The sequence below is a fragment of the Sciurus carolinensis genome, chromosome 3, assembly GCF_902686445.1.
Source record: "Sciurus carolinensis chromosome 3, mSciCar1.2, whole genome shotgun sequence".
NCBI classification, from domain to species: Eukaryota; Metazoa; Chordata; class Mammalia; order Rodentia; family Sciuridae; genus Sciurus; species Sciurus carolinensis.
This window is the reverse complement of record NC_062215.1, coordinates 131,573,694-131,588,680: the sequence shown is the minus strand read 5'-3', so window position 1 is coordinate 131,588,680 and position 14,987 is coordinate 131,573,694. Positions and strand designations below refer to the sequence as shown.

At 32.9% G+C, this 14,987-nt stretch overlaps 1 protein-coding gene across 5 annotated transcripts in view; it reads left to right on the top strand.

Annotated features, from left to right (window-relative positions):
• The window catches only part of Nckap1 (NCK associated protein 1), an 88,122-nt gene that overhangs the window by 64,241 nt on the left and 8,894 nt on the right, over positions 1-14,987 (top strand). For all 5 annotated transcript variants that reach the window (XM_047547798.1, XM_047547797.1, XM_047547796.1 and 2 more), the window contains 3 exons: positions 5,459-5,552; positions 11,769-11,851; positions 12,280-12,360. In XM_047547798.1, coding sequence (XP_047403754.1) covers positions 5,459-5,552; positions 11,769-11,851; positions 12,280-12,360 — 258 coding nt within the window. The remainder of the gene's footprint in view (positions 1-5,458; positions 5,553-11,768; positions 11,852-12,279; positions 12,361-14,987) is intronic.

The window sequence follows — 14,987 nt, the reverse complement described above, 5'->3', positions numbered from 1 at the left end:
ACTAAAATTTGGGGGACTTAAAAACAGACTGGAAAAGTATGTTTTAAAATATGCCTTTTTCTTTGTGAAAGATTTCTTGTGGTTATTTGTGCCTTGCATTTTTAATTCCTTAAGATAATTCTATATAGTAGTGTTAACTTGCATTTCAGATGTAACAGATTTCTAAATGTGATAATCTGATTTACTTAGAATTGAGCAAATATGTAAATTCTACATATTTCTTAGCTGCTCTGAGAAATTATCCTGGCTTGCCTTCTCACAGTATTGATGTATTTTTGTATATGAACCTCATTTCCTAAAATAGTAAATATCACTTTTTATTCTCTCTATCCAGGTGTGTGTGTATCTTACTTATGAAGTCTCATTCTGTGTTTATGTCTCTTTGACTGGAAATAAATTCAGTTATACACTTTCTTAAAACCTAGCTGCTTAAATAGTATTTAAGATGTAATAGGCATTTAGTAAATAGTTGTTGAGTACAAAAATATCAATTATTAGTCATCTTGATTCTTTACTTTGTTCCAGGATTTTTCTAAGCTCTGTACATGTATTATTAACTTAAATTCTTAAAACAGATATTTTCCCTATTTTAAAAATTAGTAAAGACAAGCCAAGAAAGACTAAGTAACTTACCCAGGCTAATATGATTAATAAGTAGAGAAACCAAAATTTGAACCCATGTAGTCTTAATCTAGTTCCAGAGCTTATGCTAGTACATGCTTTATACCCTCTGGCACCAAGAAGGATCTCAGCTGTCATTTGACCCACCCTTATCTGAGTCAGAAATATGCTTTTATTTTTCTAGGTGAATGCTCTTTTTGAAAACGAAGCAGTCCCATCAGTTACTACATATTTCTAGTTATGATTTATCACTATCTCTTTTCGCTAAAGGTTGCTTTGCCTATTTGGGTGTTTTTTGTTTGTTTTGTTGTGGTTCCATACAAATTTCAGTCTTGTTCCTCTAGTTCTGTGAAGAATGTCATTGATATTTTGATAGAAGTTGCTCTGTAAAGAGTTTTGGATAATATGAACTCTTTTTGGGTCCTGGGGGTTAAACCTAGGAACACTTTACCACTGGGCTTCATCCTTAGCTCTTTTTTAATAATCATTTTTGAGGCATGGTTTCACCAAGTTGCTTAGTTCCTCACTAAGTTGCTGAAACTGGCCTGGAACTTGTGATCCTCCTATCTCAGTCTTTGGAGTTGATGACATTATAGGCATGTGCAACTGAGCCCTGATATTATGGACATTTTAAAGGATATTGATTTTTCCAATCCATGAACATGGAATGTCTTTCCAGTTTTTGTGTCTTCTTCAATTTCTTTCATCAATGTTTTTTATAGTTTTCATTGTAGAGAATTTTCACCTGTTTTATATTTTTAGTGTTCTATAAAGTTACTTTCCTTAGAATTGCCTGATTTTTGAAGTTATAGAAACAAAAGAACTTAAGGTGTTTATTTCCAGTATTGGTCAGATGGGCAATTTGGATCACCTCTTCTCCTAAGGATCACTTAAAAAGCTGGCAATAGGTATATAAATGAAGAATCTTCTTTTAAGGAGGTGTTAGAAAGATGGTTAGTTACTTCTAAGTTAATGTCAAGGAGAACCTGGGAACTCCGAGACTTAGATTTAGCATTAGCATTGGAAGTTACTTTTGACCTGAGAACATTTGCTGATCCATAAGTGACACTTACATAATCGAGCTGTAATTTTGGCACCCTTTTTGGGCAAAGTAATCAGTGATAAAATCAAGAACCTGTGCAAAGAAGGTAATAGGAAGTTTGCTTAAATCCTCCCCACACTTTCTATATAGATACCTCAAAGTGTTATACCTTAAAGTGAAAGTGATTCACCTGCTCTTGGATTTGTAGCCTTGTTTTGTGTTCCTTGCTTTGTTGTAGTAATCTTAAGTCTTGAACCTTAATTAAGGTGGCTGTAGATTAGTAGGCACACAAGGTAAAATCCTCTCTGGAGAAAGGTGTCTTCATCCTGTGCTTCCAGTGTTTCTTCAAATAACTTCAAACACAGTGACCTTCAGCTGGAGAGTAGAAGTCTTTGGGAGACCAGTGGGGAGTGGAGGTAGGAGGTTTCATACATCTGGCTGGCTGCCATGATTCTTAAGTCATTCTCTCCTTCCACCTTGTGTTCTTGAATTTAGAACCCTCTTTGTTGACTCACTTTAAGATGGTGAGAAGTTTGGAGTATAACTACTTCCCACAAAGACATGTAGTAACCCTCTAATTTTCATCCTTAAGCTTTCCTAGCCTTCTTTCTGTGTTATGTCCTTCAATTTCAGATCCCTTCCTTTAACATGAGGAATTAACTGTTACTCTCTGTATGTCTTCTGTAGGAACTAGCTAATCAAATTTCTTAGTTCTTCTTATTCTTTGTTCCAGTTTTTTACTTCCAAACTTTTGACATCTGCATATGACCTGTTTCCCCTACCATTTTCTTATTATTATAGGTTTATGCCTTTTTAAATTCTTCCCTCTGATTTTAATGGGCTTCTGAAAGGAGCAGAATTTTAGAAATATGTATAGAATTCCCTGCAATTAACCAATACTTCCACAGAGTGTACATACTTATTTGAGCATTTCTATAGGAAAAATTTCTAAAAGTGTCAGCTCCCTGAAGAGGTTTTATTTCATAGTTTCCCCAGTAGAGCATTATGATGCCTCTAAGAGCACTTTTTTTTTAAATTGATGCACAAAATGTTTTGGGGGGAATTATATAAGATCATTCTATCATACCTTTGCTTTTTTTTTTCTATTTTATAAAATATATTTGATCCAAACTGACATAAACTGAATATCATGTGGCTGCATCTTTTTATCCTAAAGGAGACCTTAATTATTTTAGTTCCTCTTTTAGATTAGGACCTTTTGTTTGAAAGAGTAAATTTGAGGACAAAAGAGAACTAAGCAGAGCTTCATATTTGAGGCTTGTGAATAATTTGTGTGTCAAGCTTATTCAATATTATGTGTATGGACTTGTGGTGAAACATGTTTATTACTTTCTAGAGGAAAAACAACCAGTCTTTTTCATACTAAAATTCTTCAGTGTTTCATTTGGAGTAGTATTTATGGAGTTGATTTCTCCTTCCAGTCTTGAGAAAATAATTGTTTTGGCATTTTACTGATTGGTTCCCATTCTTCATAGGATCCAAAAGATAGGAAATTTAAATTTAAATTATGCCAAGAGATTAATATTTTCTTTCTAACACACTATCAAGTACATTTAAAAATAATTTTAAAAAACCTCTATTCCCTCAGGTTGTTCCGAACCATTTCATTTGTAATTCCTGTTGTTATTCTCAGCTTTCAGTCCACTTGTTATCAGAATTAATTGCTGAATTTAAATGCATATAGAGCCCTATTTCAGGATGCAATTGAGGAGGAAGTGGAAAAAACTAAGAACATAGACTATAGTGTCAAGAGAAAACATTGTTAATTGGTTTTTGTTGGTCTGTCATGTCTTTTCTTTCACAAATACTTGAGGTTAATGGTTCCCTGACCACCAGCAGCAGCATTCCTTAGAACTTGTGAAAAATGCAAAATTTTAAAGCTGTATCTCATACCTGCTAAGTCAGAAACAGTGGGACTGGGACCTAACAGTGTGTTTCAATAAATCCACCAGGGCATTCTGAAACACACTGTGTTAGTCAGCTTTTGGCTGCTGTGACTAAAAGACCTGAGCAGAACAATTGTAGAGGAGAAAAAGTTTATTCAGGAGATCCTGGTTTCAGAGGTCTCAGTTCAGAGGAGGCTGGCTCCATTCCTTGGGGCTCAATGTGAGGTTGAACATCATGGTATAGGAGTGTAGAGGGAAGTGATTTTTGATCAGGAAGAAAAGAAAAAGAGACTGCACTTGCCAGATACAAAATATATACCCTACAGGCACATCCACAATGACCCACCTCCTCCAGCCACACCCTACCTGCCTTTAGTTACCAGTTACTCAGTTAATCTCGTCAGGATATTAATTCACTGATTGAGTTAAGGCTCTTGTAACCCAATCATTTCTCCTCTAAACCTTCTTGCATTGTCTCACACATAAGCTTTTGGGGGTCACCTCACATCCAAACCCTAACACACACTAAAGATTGTGACCATTTCATTAGAGATTAACAACATGGATTTTTAAAAAACAGACATACCTGAATTCAAATTCCAAATTTTCTTATTTATTTTCTTACTGATTTGGGATTAGTTTTACAACTTCTCTGAGGTTTCTCAGCTGTCAGATTAGAGTATCTACCTTTCATTTGGATTAGAGTAAAAGCCATTGTTTGTAAATTGTCTCATATAGAAACTTAACAAATGATTATAATTATTCTCTCCATTAAGTATGCACTATAATTTAATGATTCTAAGGCACATTTATTTTAATTTCCTGAAATTTTATGTATCTTATAGTATTTGTAGTTTTTTTTTCCCTTAGTGGAATATATAAAATAAAATACGTTTTAAATTTGATGTTTTTGATTTACTAATATATAACATTATGTTCAAAGTTTACGAGCACTATCTAGGATGGTCTTGGGGACCTTGCACATTCTAGGCAGGCGCTCTGCTACTAATCTATAGCCCCAGCCCAATGAATGTGTATTTAATGAAGTTTTAGGATGGGACAGTATCAAAGTAGCCCAGAGAAAGCAAGCAATCTTTTCAGAGACTATAGAAGTTGAAAATAGCAATGAATGTGATGAGAACAGAGTATCTGATTAGGAGCTTCATAAGAAATAATCTGGAGTAATATCATAAGTAACCTCAATAAAATTTATACTATTGTTTTAGTAAAAAGGATTTCTATGGATTTTTTTCTCTGTAGTTTCTCATGTTCCCTTTAACTCACTTGTCATCAACCTTTTGTTTGTAGCAAAATCACCAGAGCCCTATAAAAGTAGATAGATTGCATTTCCATTTTATATGTAATAAAACATGTTAAGTATATAATTTGTGCTGGGAAATGTTGCTGTAATGTGATCTTCATCAAGAGGTACCATATGCTAACAAGTTTTCTTCCTCTTATTATGTATACCCAGCTATGTACTCATTGTCTAAAGATGTACTTTGACCAACTTTAATTTCAGGAAGTTTCTTTTTTTTAGTTAGAACTTGTTACTTTCTATATCTACTTTAGTGTCTACTTTTTATTATTGATACTGTTCTGTATCTAAGCATAAGATGATCCTTTATCCTACTGCTTATCTTTGCTGCTTTTTCCTGAACTCATCTTGAATTGCAAACTGAAGAAAAACATTAATCCTATGTAAGTAAGTTTAAGATTCTTTTATTAAAGCAACAAAAATGTATAGTACAGAGCATCTAGATTCTGTGAATTGTGTTTTCTACTTGCTGAATTATAATTTGCAAGCACACTTTTATCTTATTAGCGCAAAGAGGTCTGTGCCTGACCTAGGATCTTCCTTTCTTTCTTTCTTTTTCTTTTTTTTTAGAAACTTGTAGTGGAGAATGTTGATGTGCTAACACAAATGAGGACCAGCTTTGACAAACCAGACCAGATGGCTGCACTTTTTAAAAGATTGTCATGTGGGTAACTCACGGTACTTTTTGTAAACATTGAAAAAATCTTTACACTCAGTATTTAAATTTTGGCCAAAATTTCTAACATAAACACAAGTGGTAAATTGTGAAAAGTACTCTTTAGTTTATGAAGAGAACTAGAAAACTTTTGTAGTCAAAGGTATATGGCTAACTCTTTCAGATTTTTTTTTTAACCATACTTTTTTAATAGGTGTCAGTTATTTAACAGATATTGTCATTAATAATTAGCTCTTAAACCCATTAATATAGTAAGTCTACATTAATTTAGATTAAAAGTATTAATTTCTGAGCCTGTGATTTTCTAAAAATCAATTTTATTGATGTATAATTCACATGTTTAAAAATGCACACAGTTAAGTGAATAATGTGGTAGATATCAACAAGTGTATACATCTGTGTAAATTTTGCCAGAATCAAGATACAGAACAGTTCCATCACCTCAGAAAGTTGCCTCCTGTCTCTTTGTAGTCAGTCTCCTACCTCTGACCCCAAACCCATACCACCAATAATCTTATTTCTTTCACAATAGATTAAATTTGTATCTGGCTCCTTTGACTTAGCATTATGTTTTTGAGATTATCCATCTATGTTAAGTAAATGAATAATTTGTTCCTTTTGGTTGCTAACTAGTATTATGTTGCATGAAAACTTGAGCCTGGAGGTACAGTGTGAAATGACAGAGAATGATAAATACTATTAAAAAGTGTTTAGCTGGATAACTATTTGGATATACTGGAATTAATTTTATTTTATTTTGCTTTTTAGTACTTGAACCTTTAAAGTTATAATTAAAATTGTTTTAAAGTCACACTTCATTATTTTAAAAGTCTTCCCAACACTAAGAAATTAGTGAAATCCTGAATAAAATCCTTATATTAAATAAAACTAGAGAAAGAGGTTACTTTCCCAAATAAAAATAATTCTGGAGGCAGGGGGAAATAATTCACTGAGTACATGCACATGGTTCTGGGTTCAGTCTCCAGCACCGATGATGATGATGATGATAAGAAAATTAAAGCCATGCATATATTTTATGTACTTCCTATTGATATTTTTCTTTTAAATGTTTAAAGAATCACTTTAATAGCCCATCTTATCTTGCTTTAAAAAAATAACTTGTTCAATATGAATTAGCACAAAGTTAAAATATACTAATGATTGTCTTATACAACAGATCTGTAGTTTTCAGGACTCTAAAGGGAAAGCATTGAGGGAGTTTTTTTGGGGAAATGGAACTGTTTGTAATAGCAGTGATGGTAACAAATTTATACATGTTAAAATTTATAGGACTGTGTTAAAAGGAAAGAAATAACAGGTTTATTATGGTATGTTTAAAAATAAAATGAAAAAGAAATGATTGACTTGATAGTATCATAGGTAAGAGAAGTATGAATAAATAGGAAAAAATATTTAAATTCTACATATGTGCTTTTTTAATTGTTCATTGTTTTACCCCCTTATTTTTCCTTTATTACTATTGGTTTTCTTTTCCGTATTCCTCTCATTTTTAATACTCAATTGACCACCTTACTAATTTTTACCCTATATAACTTTCCTAATAGTAAACAATCTTTTGACTATACCTTCTGGTTAGAAGCACCTAATGAACTGAAATGTTAACTATCTTGTTTACTTAACTTTCCTATTTGTGGAATTAAAACAAATATTCATTAAAGTTCCAAAGAGAATTTGCAAGTTTTCAAAATAGAATCCATGGTGCTTTGTCTAGATTGTTTACTTGCATTTTGTGTATAAATAGCTATGATTCTGTGACTTTTGGATTTGTCCAAACCAAAATCTAAATCATTGAATTTTTATTACACATATTTATTAAATTTGTCTTTACATAAAATTTATTACATCTTTTTGTCATCTGGGGGAAAAAAACTACTTGAGAGTGGCTTATTTAACAAGTTCAACTGTTTTGAAAACACACTCTTTCGCCTTTGTTGTCCTTCTTGTGCTTCCTTCACCCTATTCCAGAAATCTGTGTATTTTTATAGGAATTTTATTTCACAATTAACAAACACATTCTATAATAAAGATAGAACATTATAATTTACAAAAGTAGCTCTGAATCAAGAAGCATTCTTGAATTTGTTTTCATTTTTAGGGCTTCCTGAGTGAATCTCATCATGTCCCTATTCCTGGACTTTTGGTTCTAATACATTTTGTTGGAGCTCCTTAATCCCAGGCCATTATTTTCTAGTTTTCTGCAGCAATTCTTCTTCTTCTTCTTTTTTTTAAGGTACCAGGGATTGTACTCAGGGGCACTTAGCCACTGAGCCACATTCCATCCCTTTTTATTTCTATTTAATTTATTTATTTAAAAATTTAACCTTTATTTATTTGTTTTTTTTTTAATGTGGTGCTGAGGATCAAACCTAGGGCCTCACCCATGCTAGGCAAGCGCTTTTCCATGCTACAACTCTAGCTTTCTTCCCCAATCCCTTTATTTTTTGAGACAGGGTCTCAGTTGCTTAGGGCCTCACTATGTGACTGAAGCTGGCTTTGAATAGGCAATCTTCCAGCCTCAGCCTCCAAAGCCACTGGTATTATAGATGTGCATCACTACACCAGTGTGATTCTTCATTTTAAAAATCATTTCATTGACTTTTGCCCTCTTCTTACCATCTACAAATCTACAAGTTGTTTGAGAGGCCTTTTTATTAGTAGTTTTTTGAAAGTTGTTATTGCCTGTGCATACTTCACCAGTACAAATGTTGAACTTTGAAACTGTTCTCAGACCATAGTCATGTCTTCCAGGTCTCTACTCCTTTGCTGTTATTAAACTTTTTTTGTATAGCTCACTGAAACTTTGATGCCTCTCTGCTTTCTTGATCATTCTCTTCTTGACTTTACTTATATCCTTTATGGACTATAAAATTTGGTTAGCGAAACTGTGTTGTCTTCATTTGCCAAATGTTTATCTCTACATTTTCTAACTTATTTTTGCTGGCGCATCTTTTACATTTTATCAGTGTCTAATATCCTGTTCTTCCATTCTTGCTGTACAATCCTGTTTGGAAAATTTTCTTCAGTTGTATTTACCAGTGACTTAAATATTTATCCTCAGCCTTTCTGTTGAGTTCCAGACATTTAAATAACAAATGATAGTTTGATCAGTGCTTCTCAAAGTCTGATACATAGGCCATTTAGCAGCAAGTAGCACCACCACCTGGGAACTTATTAACAATCTAAATTATTGAGCCTCAGCCCAAACCTACTGTATTAAAAACTGGGTTGGAACCCAGCAACCTGTATTTTAATAAGACAATTTGAGAACTATTGAATTAGACATATTCAGCTGTATGACCCACAGATGCTTTATATCTCTGCAATAGCGCAGTATTTCCCTCTTAAGGGAGGTACAAGTAGGTGGAAAGAAAAAGTCTGATATTTTTTATTGACCATTTTTTTCCATCTTTGAGTCTTCCTCTCCTCACATTCCACATACAATAGCTATGTATTTTTGTTTATTTTTGTACTGGGGATTAAACCCAGGGTTTCTTTACCACTGAACCACATGCTCAGTCCTTTTTATTTTTTTATTTTGAGGTAGGGTTTTGCTCAGTTGATGAGGCTGGCCTTTAACTTGAAATCCTCCTGCCTCAACCTCCAGAGCCACACCCAGTATCTTATAGATCAGAGTATGTAAAGAGGTAGGTCACATTTGACTCAAATACATGATTTGGCCCCATGCTACATTAAATTCTTAAAAACATTTTTCTTTGGACATTATTTTTGAAATAGAAAATTTCATATAAAAATCCAGACTCTTGGCTTCTCTCCCCAAAATCTAGGCAGTACTTTTTCACATGGCAAGGCTGTAGCTAATTTGTAAGTAATTGCTCCCTTTAGAATGCTTAGAATGTTTCAGTCTTTCACAACCACTATTCCCTTTCACCCAGTTTACTTCACCATTTTATGTTAACTGCCTAAAGGTGTTTGAACTTACAACTCTGTTGCACATCCTACCTCTTAAATGTAAAGCTCCAAATCTGGTGCTTTCTATTCCTGCAGTTCTTGTTTATGGCTTCTAGTCATAGCTTCCTAGTATGTGCCCAGTTTTCCCATTCTAACCTATCATATTCAGTCATATTTCTAAACATAACTTTTCATGTAACTATTTTTTGTATTTTGATTTGTGCATTATAATTATACATAATAATGGAATCCATTGTTGCATTTCATACATGCTTATAATAAAACAATATAATTTGGTCAGTTTAGTTTTCTAGTACCTTCCAACTCTATTTCAAAAACCCTGAATATCCCTGTCCTCTTTTAAAGAATATTATAAACTCCTTAGGATAGCCATTCAGAAATCATTATTTGGATTAACCTCTATTATTTTGCATTCTTCCCTCTACTCTCTGAGTCTTGCCTGGCTCAGGTCCCAAAGCTGCTGTTCTTGTAGTACTTCCTTGGGAAGTTAATGAAAATTTTGGGAAATAAAGGAGGCAAATAGTCCATTAAACAATAAATTAAAATTTTGTTACTGTGAAGTTTATTGAAACTTTTAATATGGCATTGTACGTATTCAAGAGGAGGTTGTAGGATATCTTTTCACAAACTTGTTTGGTAAAATTTTGGAGAACATCCTCTGGAAAGTATTTATGACATCATCACTTATTTTCTACTTCTTCATTTTATTCTCTTTTTATCCTTTTTATAGATTTGTTATTGTTCTGTGTTTTGACCTGCAATGTCTCTTTTTTCCTGCTCATCCTTTTTTACCCAACTTCGATGACTTCCCCTGGGCACTCCCCTCCCTCCATTTCTTTCTTTTTCTGGTTAGTGACAATTTCCTAGTTTTATATTGTACTACCATCCCCCTTACCCCCACATTTTTTAAATTAAATTTTTACAATATTTATTTTTAGTCATAGATGTGCACAATACCTTCATTTTATTTATTTATTTATTTTATGTAGTACTGAGGACTGAACCCAGTGTCTTACATGTGCTAGGCAAGCACACTACCACTGAGCTACAACCCCAGCCCCCCAAACCCTTTTTATTTTATGTTTTGAGACAGGGTCTTGCTGATTTTCCCAGGCTGGCCTTGAACTTGTGGTTCTCCTGCCTCCGCCTCTGGAGTCACAGGCATGCAACACTGCCCAGTTTTGTGTCACCATTTCATTGAATATCTATCTGCTAGTCTGGTTATCAGGCACTCTTTCAAGGACTGCAGCTAGCTAAGATTGATGCTTACTTATGGAATTCATAAGGCATTTATGCCTTACATCATCATCACATTTTATCTTATTATGCCCGTTTATGTGGTTTAATAAAACATACTTATGATCAGAGTTTAAAAAAGCTACACAGGAAATAGAAAGTCAAAACAAAATACTTCTTTCCATTCCTGTTCCTCAACTGGTAACTATGGTTAAGTTTTCAATATACTACTTCCAGAAATTTGTTATGTAAATATAAATAAAGGTATGTGTATATGTCTTTCTTCTCTTACATAAATGTAATCATATTTTGTTAGTCATCTTAGTAATCCATTTAGTTTTTTTGATAGTTAGGTTCTAGATCATTATTCTGTTTTTAATCTCATGCTGCAGTGATTTATGCGGGTGTGTGTGTGTGTGTGTTAGTAGATATCTGTTTGGCTTTATAAAATGTAAAGGTATTGACATTTCCAATTCTAATATCCCTTGATTTTGTTAACCTAGCCTGAATAGTGAATATATAATAATTCCCTAAGATGTGAATTCATTGTGGGCTTCAACAGTCTGGTCCTGCCCAAACTACTTGTGATCTTTGTTTCTTGACTCAAGACCACAACAGCTTAAGAATTTAGTATTCCATAGTTCCTGTGCCATTTGAGGATTTAATTTCTATGTACTCTGATCATCATCTTTCTCCCTTAGTCACTGGTTCTTGACTCCTATTTCCACCCTTTTTATATTAGTGGCAACATAAATATTGAGGAACCTTCCAACCAAAACCAAAAGGCAGAGTGCTCTATGTATATTTGAAATAATAAATGAATTAACTTAAAAGTTTACAAAGTTTAAATATTAGCTATCAATACTTTTGCCTATTTAATCATTTATTATACTCAAATTATCATTAATTGTGCCTTTTATCATAGAAATTTTATGACTTTAAGAGTTTTCTCTAAGGTTAAGAAAGAATCCAGTTCATACTTTTTCTTCTCTTCTCCTCCCCATCCCTAAAATTTAGCTGTTGACAGCGTCTTGAAGAGGATGACAATAATTGGTGTGATTTTATCCTTCCGATCATTGGCACAAGAAGCACTTAGAGATGTAAGAACCCATTACAAGTACATACCCTATATCCAAATAATCCCTTTTAGTTTCCCAGAAATTTAAAGTTACTCTTTAAATTCACACCTGGCAATGATATAATTAATTCCAGTTTTCATAGTTATGGCAAATAAATGATATAGAAAGAGTTATTTAAATTCATTTTTTGTTTTTGTATTAAAATTTATAGGATATAACTTGTCTGGCTATTATATCACTCTTTCAGTTTTGTTATTCATTGAAACATTTTCCATTTTGACTATACCAGTTTAATACTGAACATACTGCATTTCCGTGTATCTTGGTACTTCGAACAATCACATGGAAATAAATTTTATGAAGATTAGAATTAATGAAATGGAACTATTTCATAAATTTAGAGATTGCCACTTAAAACTAATTGTGTTCTTATTTGTTATCCTGCCTAGGTGTTGTCCTACCACATTCCTTTTCTTGTAAGTTCAATTGAAGATTTTAAGGATCACATTCCAAGAGAGACCGATATGAAGGTAGTAATATAACTTATGTTTGAATTTTGCAGTTTCTAAACTGAAATATTTAAGTTGTATATGAAATAAAATGTAATAAATCCTAAACTACTGAAAAGTTTCTGTTTTAGAGTTAGAACACTTGCCTTTGAAATTGCATGCTCAAGACCCCAGCAGCAAAACACCACCTAGGCACTTTGAAAGTTAGTCTTCTTTGATCACCCATGGCAATGTCAAATTGGTTAAAAACCTGTCCTTTGTTCTGATGGTAATTTAGGTATAGTCTTAAAGGGAAATGAGAAATTTTAGTTTCTTATTTTTAATTAATAAATATAAGGTAGAAGCTTGGAAGCCTTATGTGAACCCACAGTTTTTGTTTTGAAATTTTTTGAGTCATGAAATCCAGCCACTGATCTAATCTCAGCAAATTTTCAGTGATTATACATCTAGTATATGACTTACTAATACTTTTCATATATGTGTTATCTAAGCTTTTATGTTTCCTGGAAAGGTTATTTTCTGTTTTTTTTTTTTTTTGTTGTTGTTGTTTTTCCCTGCATATCTTGAAGAACACTGGCTAAAAATAATAATGTCTAAAGTCTTCTGTATAATACTTGAGTCTCAAATTGGTGCTTTTTAACCTTTTTTAAGACTTTCACTTTTTGTTCCTTCTCCCATTCTCCTCCCTTTCTTTTTTCCCCCCATTTTATTAGTGCATTATAGTTGTATATAATGGCATTTGTATTATACATTCATACATGCACACAGTATAAACCATATAATTTGGCCAGTATCATGCCCCAGCTTTCCCCCACTCCCTTCCCACCTCCCACTGATCTCCATTTGATTTTTGGGAGATCTACCCCACCTTTGTTTTCAGCTATCTCTGTAACTTTCTTTTGATTTTTTAGGAGATCTACCCCACTTTTGTTTTCAGCTACCTTTCTAGCTTCTGCATATGAAAGAAAACATGACTCTTAACCTTCTAAGTTAGACTTATTTCACTTAACAGGATGGACTCTAGTTCCATCTATTTTCCTGCAAATGTCATAATTTCATTTTTCTTTATGGTTGAATAAAACTCCATTGTGTATATACACCACATTTTCTTTATTCATTCATCCATTGATGGATACCTACTGGTTCAATAGTTTGGCTATAGTGAATTTTGCTGCTGTAAACTTGGGTATGCATATATCTTTGTAGTAAGATGACTTTAATTCTTCAGGGTAAATACTGAGAAGTGGTATAGCTGGGTCATATGGTAGTTCTATGCTTAGTCTTTTGAGGAACCTTCGTACTGATTCCCATAGAGGTTGCACTAATTTACAGTCCCACTAGCAGTATAAAAGTGTTCTTTTTCTCCACATCCTCTCAAGCATTTGTTATTATTTGTATTATTGATGACTGCCATTCTGATTGGTGTGAGATGAAATCTCAGTGTAGTTTTGATTTGTATTTCCCTCATTGCTAAAGATATTGAACATTTTTTCATGTATTTGTTGGCCATTTGTATTTCTTCTTTTGAGAAGTGTCAGTTTAGTTCATTTGCCCATTAATTGGGTTATTTGATTTTTTTTTGGTATAAAGTTTGTTGAACTCTTTTTATATTCTAGGTATTAATCTCTGTCAGAAGAGTAACTATCAAATATTTTCTCCCATTCTTTGGCTTCTGTCTTCACATTCCTAATTGTTTCCTTTACTATCCACTTGCCTTTGTTTACTTTTCTCTTAATGTGTATCTTTTGAGTTAAGTAGATTTGTGCACATTCTCTCATGTATCCATTTTATCCTCTTAATGTATTCTATTTGAAAATACTGTCCTTTACTGCCTTTTGAAATCCTGACTGTCTTTTAAGACCTGAGCATTTGCCATTTTCCGGTGAATATTTTTCTTAGCGTCATCAGAGAATGAATGTTTTGTTTATCTACTTCTATAGTACTCTGCCTTGTGCTTTTTCTGCTTACATTTATGACAGATTGGAAACATCTTAAAGACTAAAATCTTGTTCCTTTTTGGTTTTTCTTATAGTGTTTTATAGAAATAAATATTTGAGATCAATAATTGTCCTAAGATTCTGTGATCAAAAACTATGAATAGTTTAAAACGATTTCTTAAGTGTAAGCTACAGAAAATGTAAAGTTAAGAAAACATGAAAACCTAATCAACATGGTTGTGTAGATTATAAGAATGCTAATTAGGATTCTGACCATATCAAATTAACCATCCAGTTCTCTTATCACTTGACACAATTATAATTTCCAGCAAACTTTCAATACAATTTGCTGTTTTGAAAAAAACAGATATTTTAAATTTTATTGAATTGAGTCACCTATCATAAAATTTATTCATTTGTAGTATACAATTCAGTGATTTTTTTTAGTACAGTAACAAAGTTGCAAAACTGTTACAGTGATTATTTTCAAACCTTTTCATTATCTCACAAAGAACCTCAGTACCCACTGACTATTAATCCCTACTTTCCCAGCAAGTCCCCAGCCCTAAGCAACCCCTTATCTGTCTCTAGGTTTGCCTCTTTTGAACATTTCTTATAAATCGTACACCATGTAGTCTTTTGACACTGACTGTAATTTAGCATAATCTAAGATTCATTTATGTTTTATCATATCATATATCAGTACTTCAT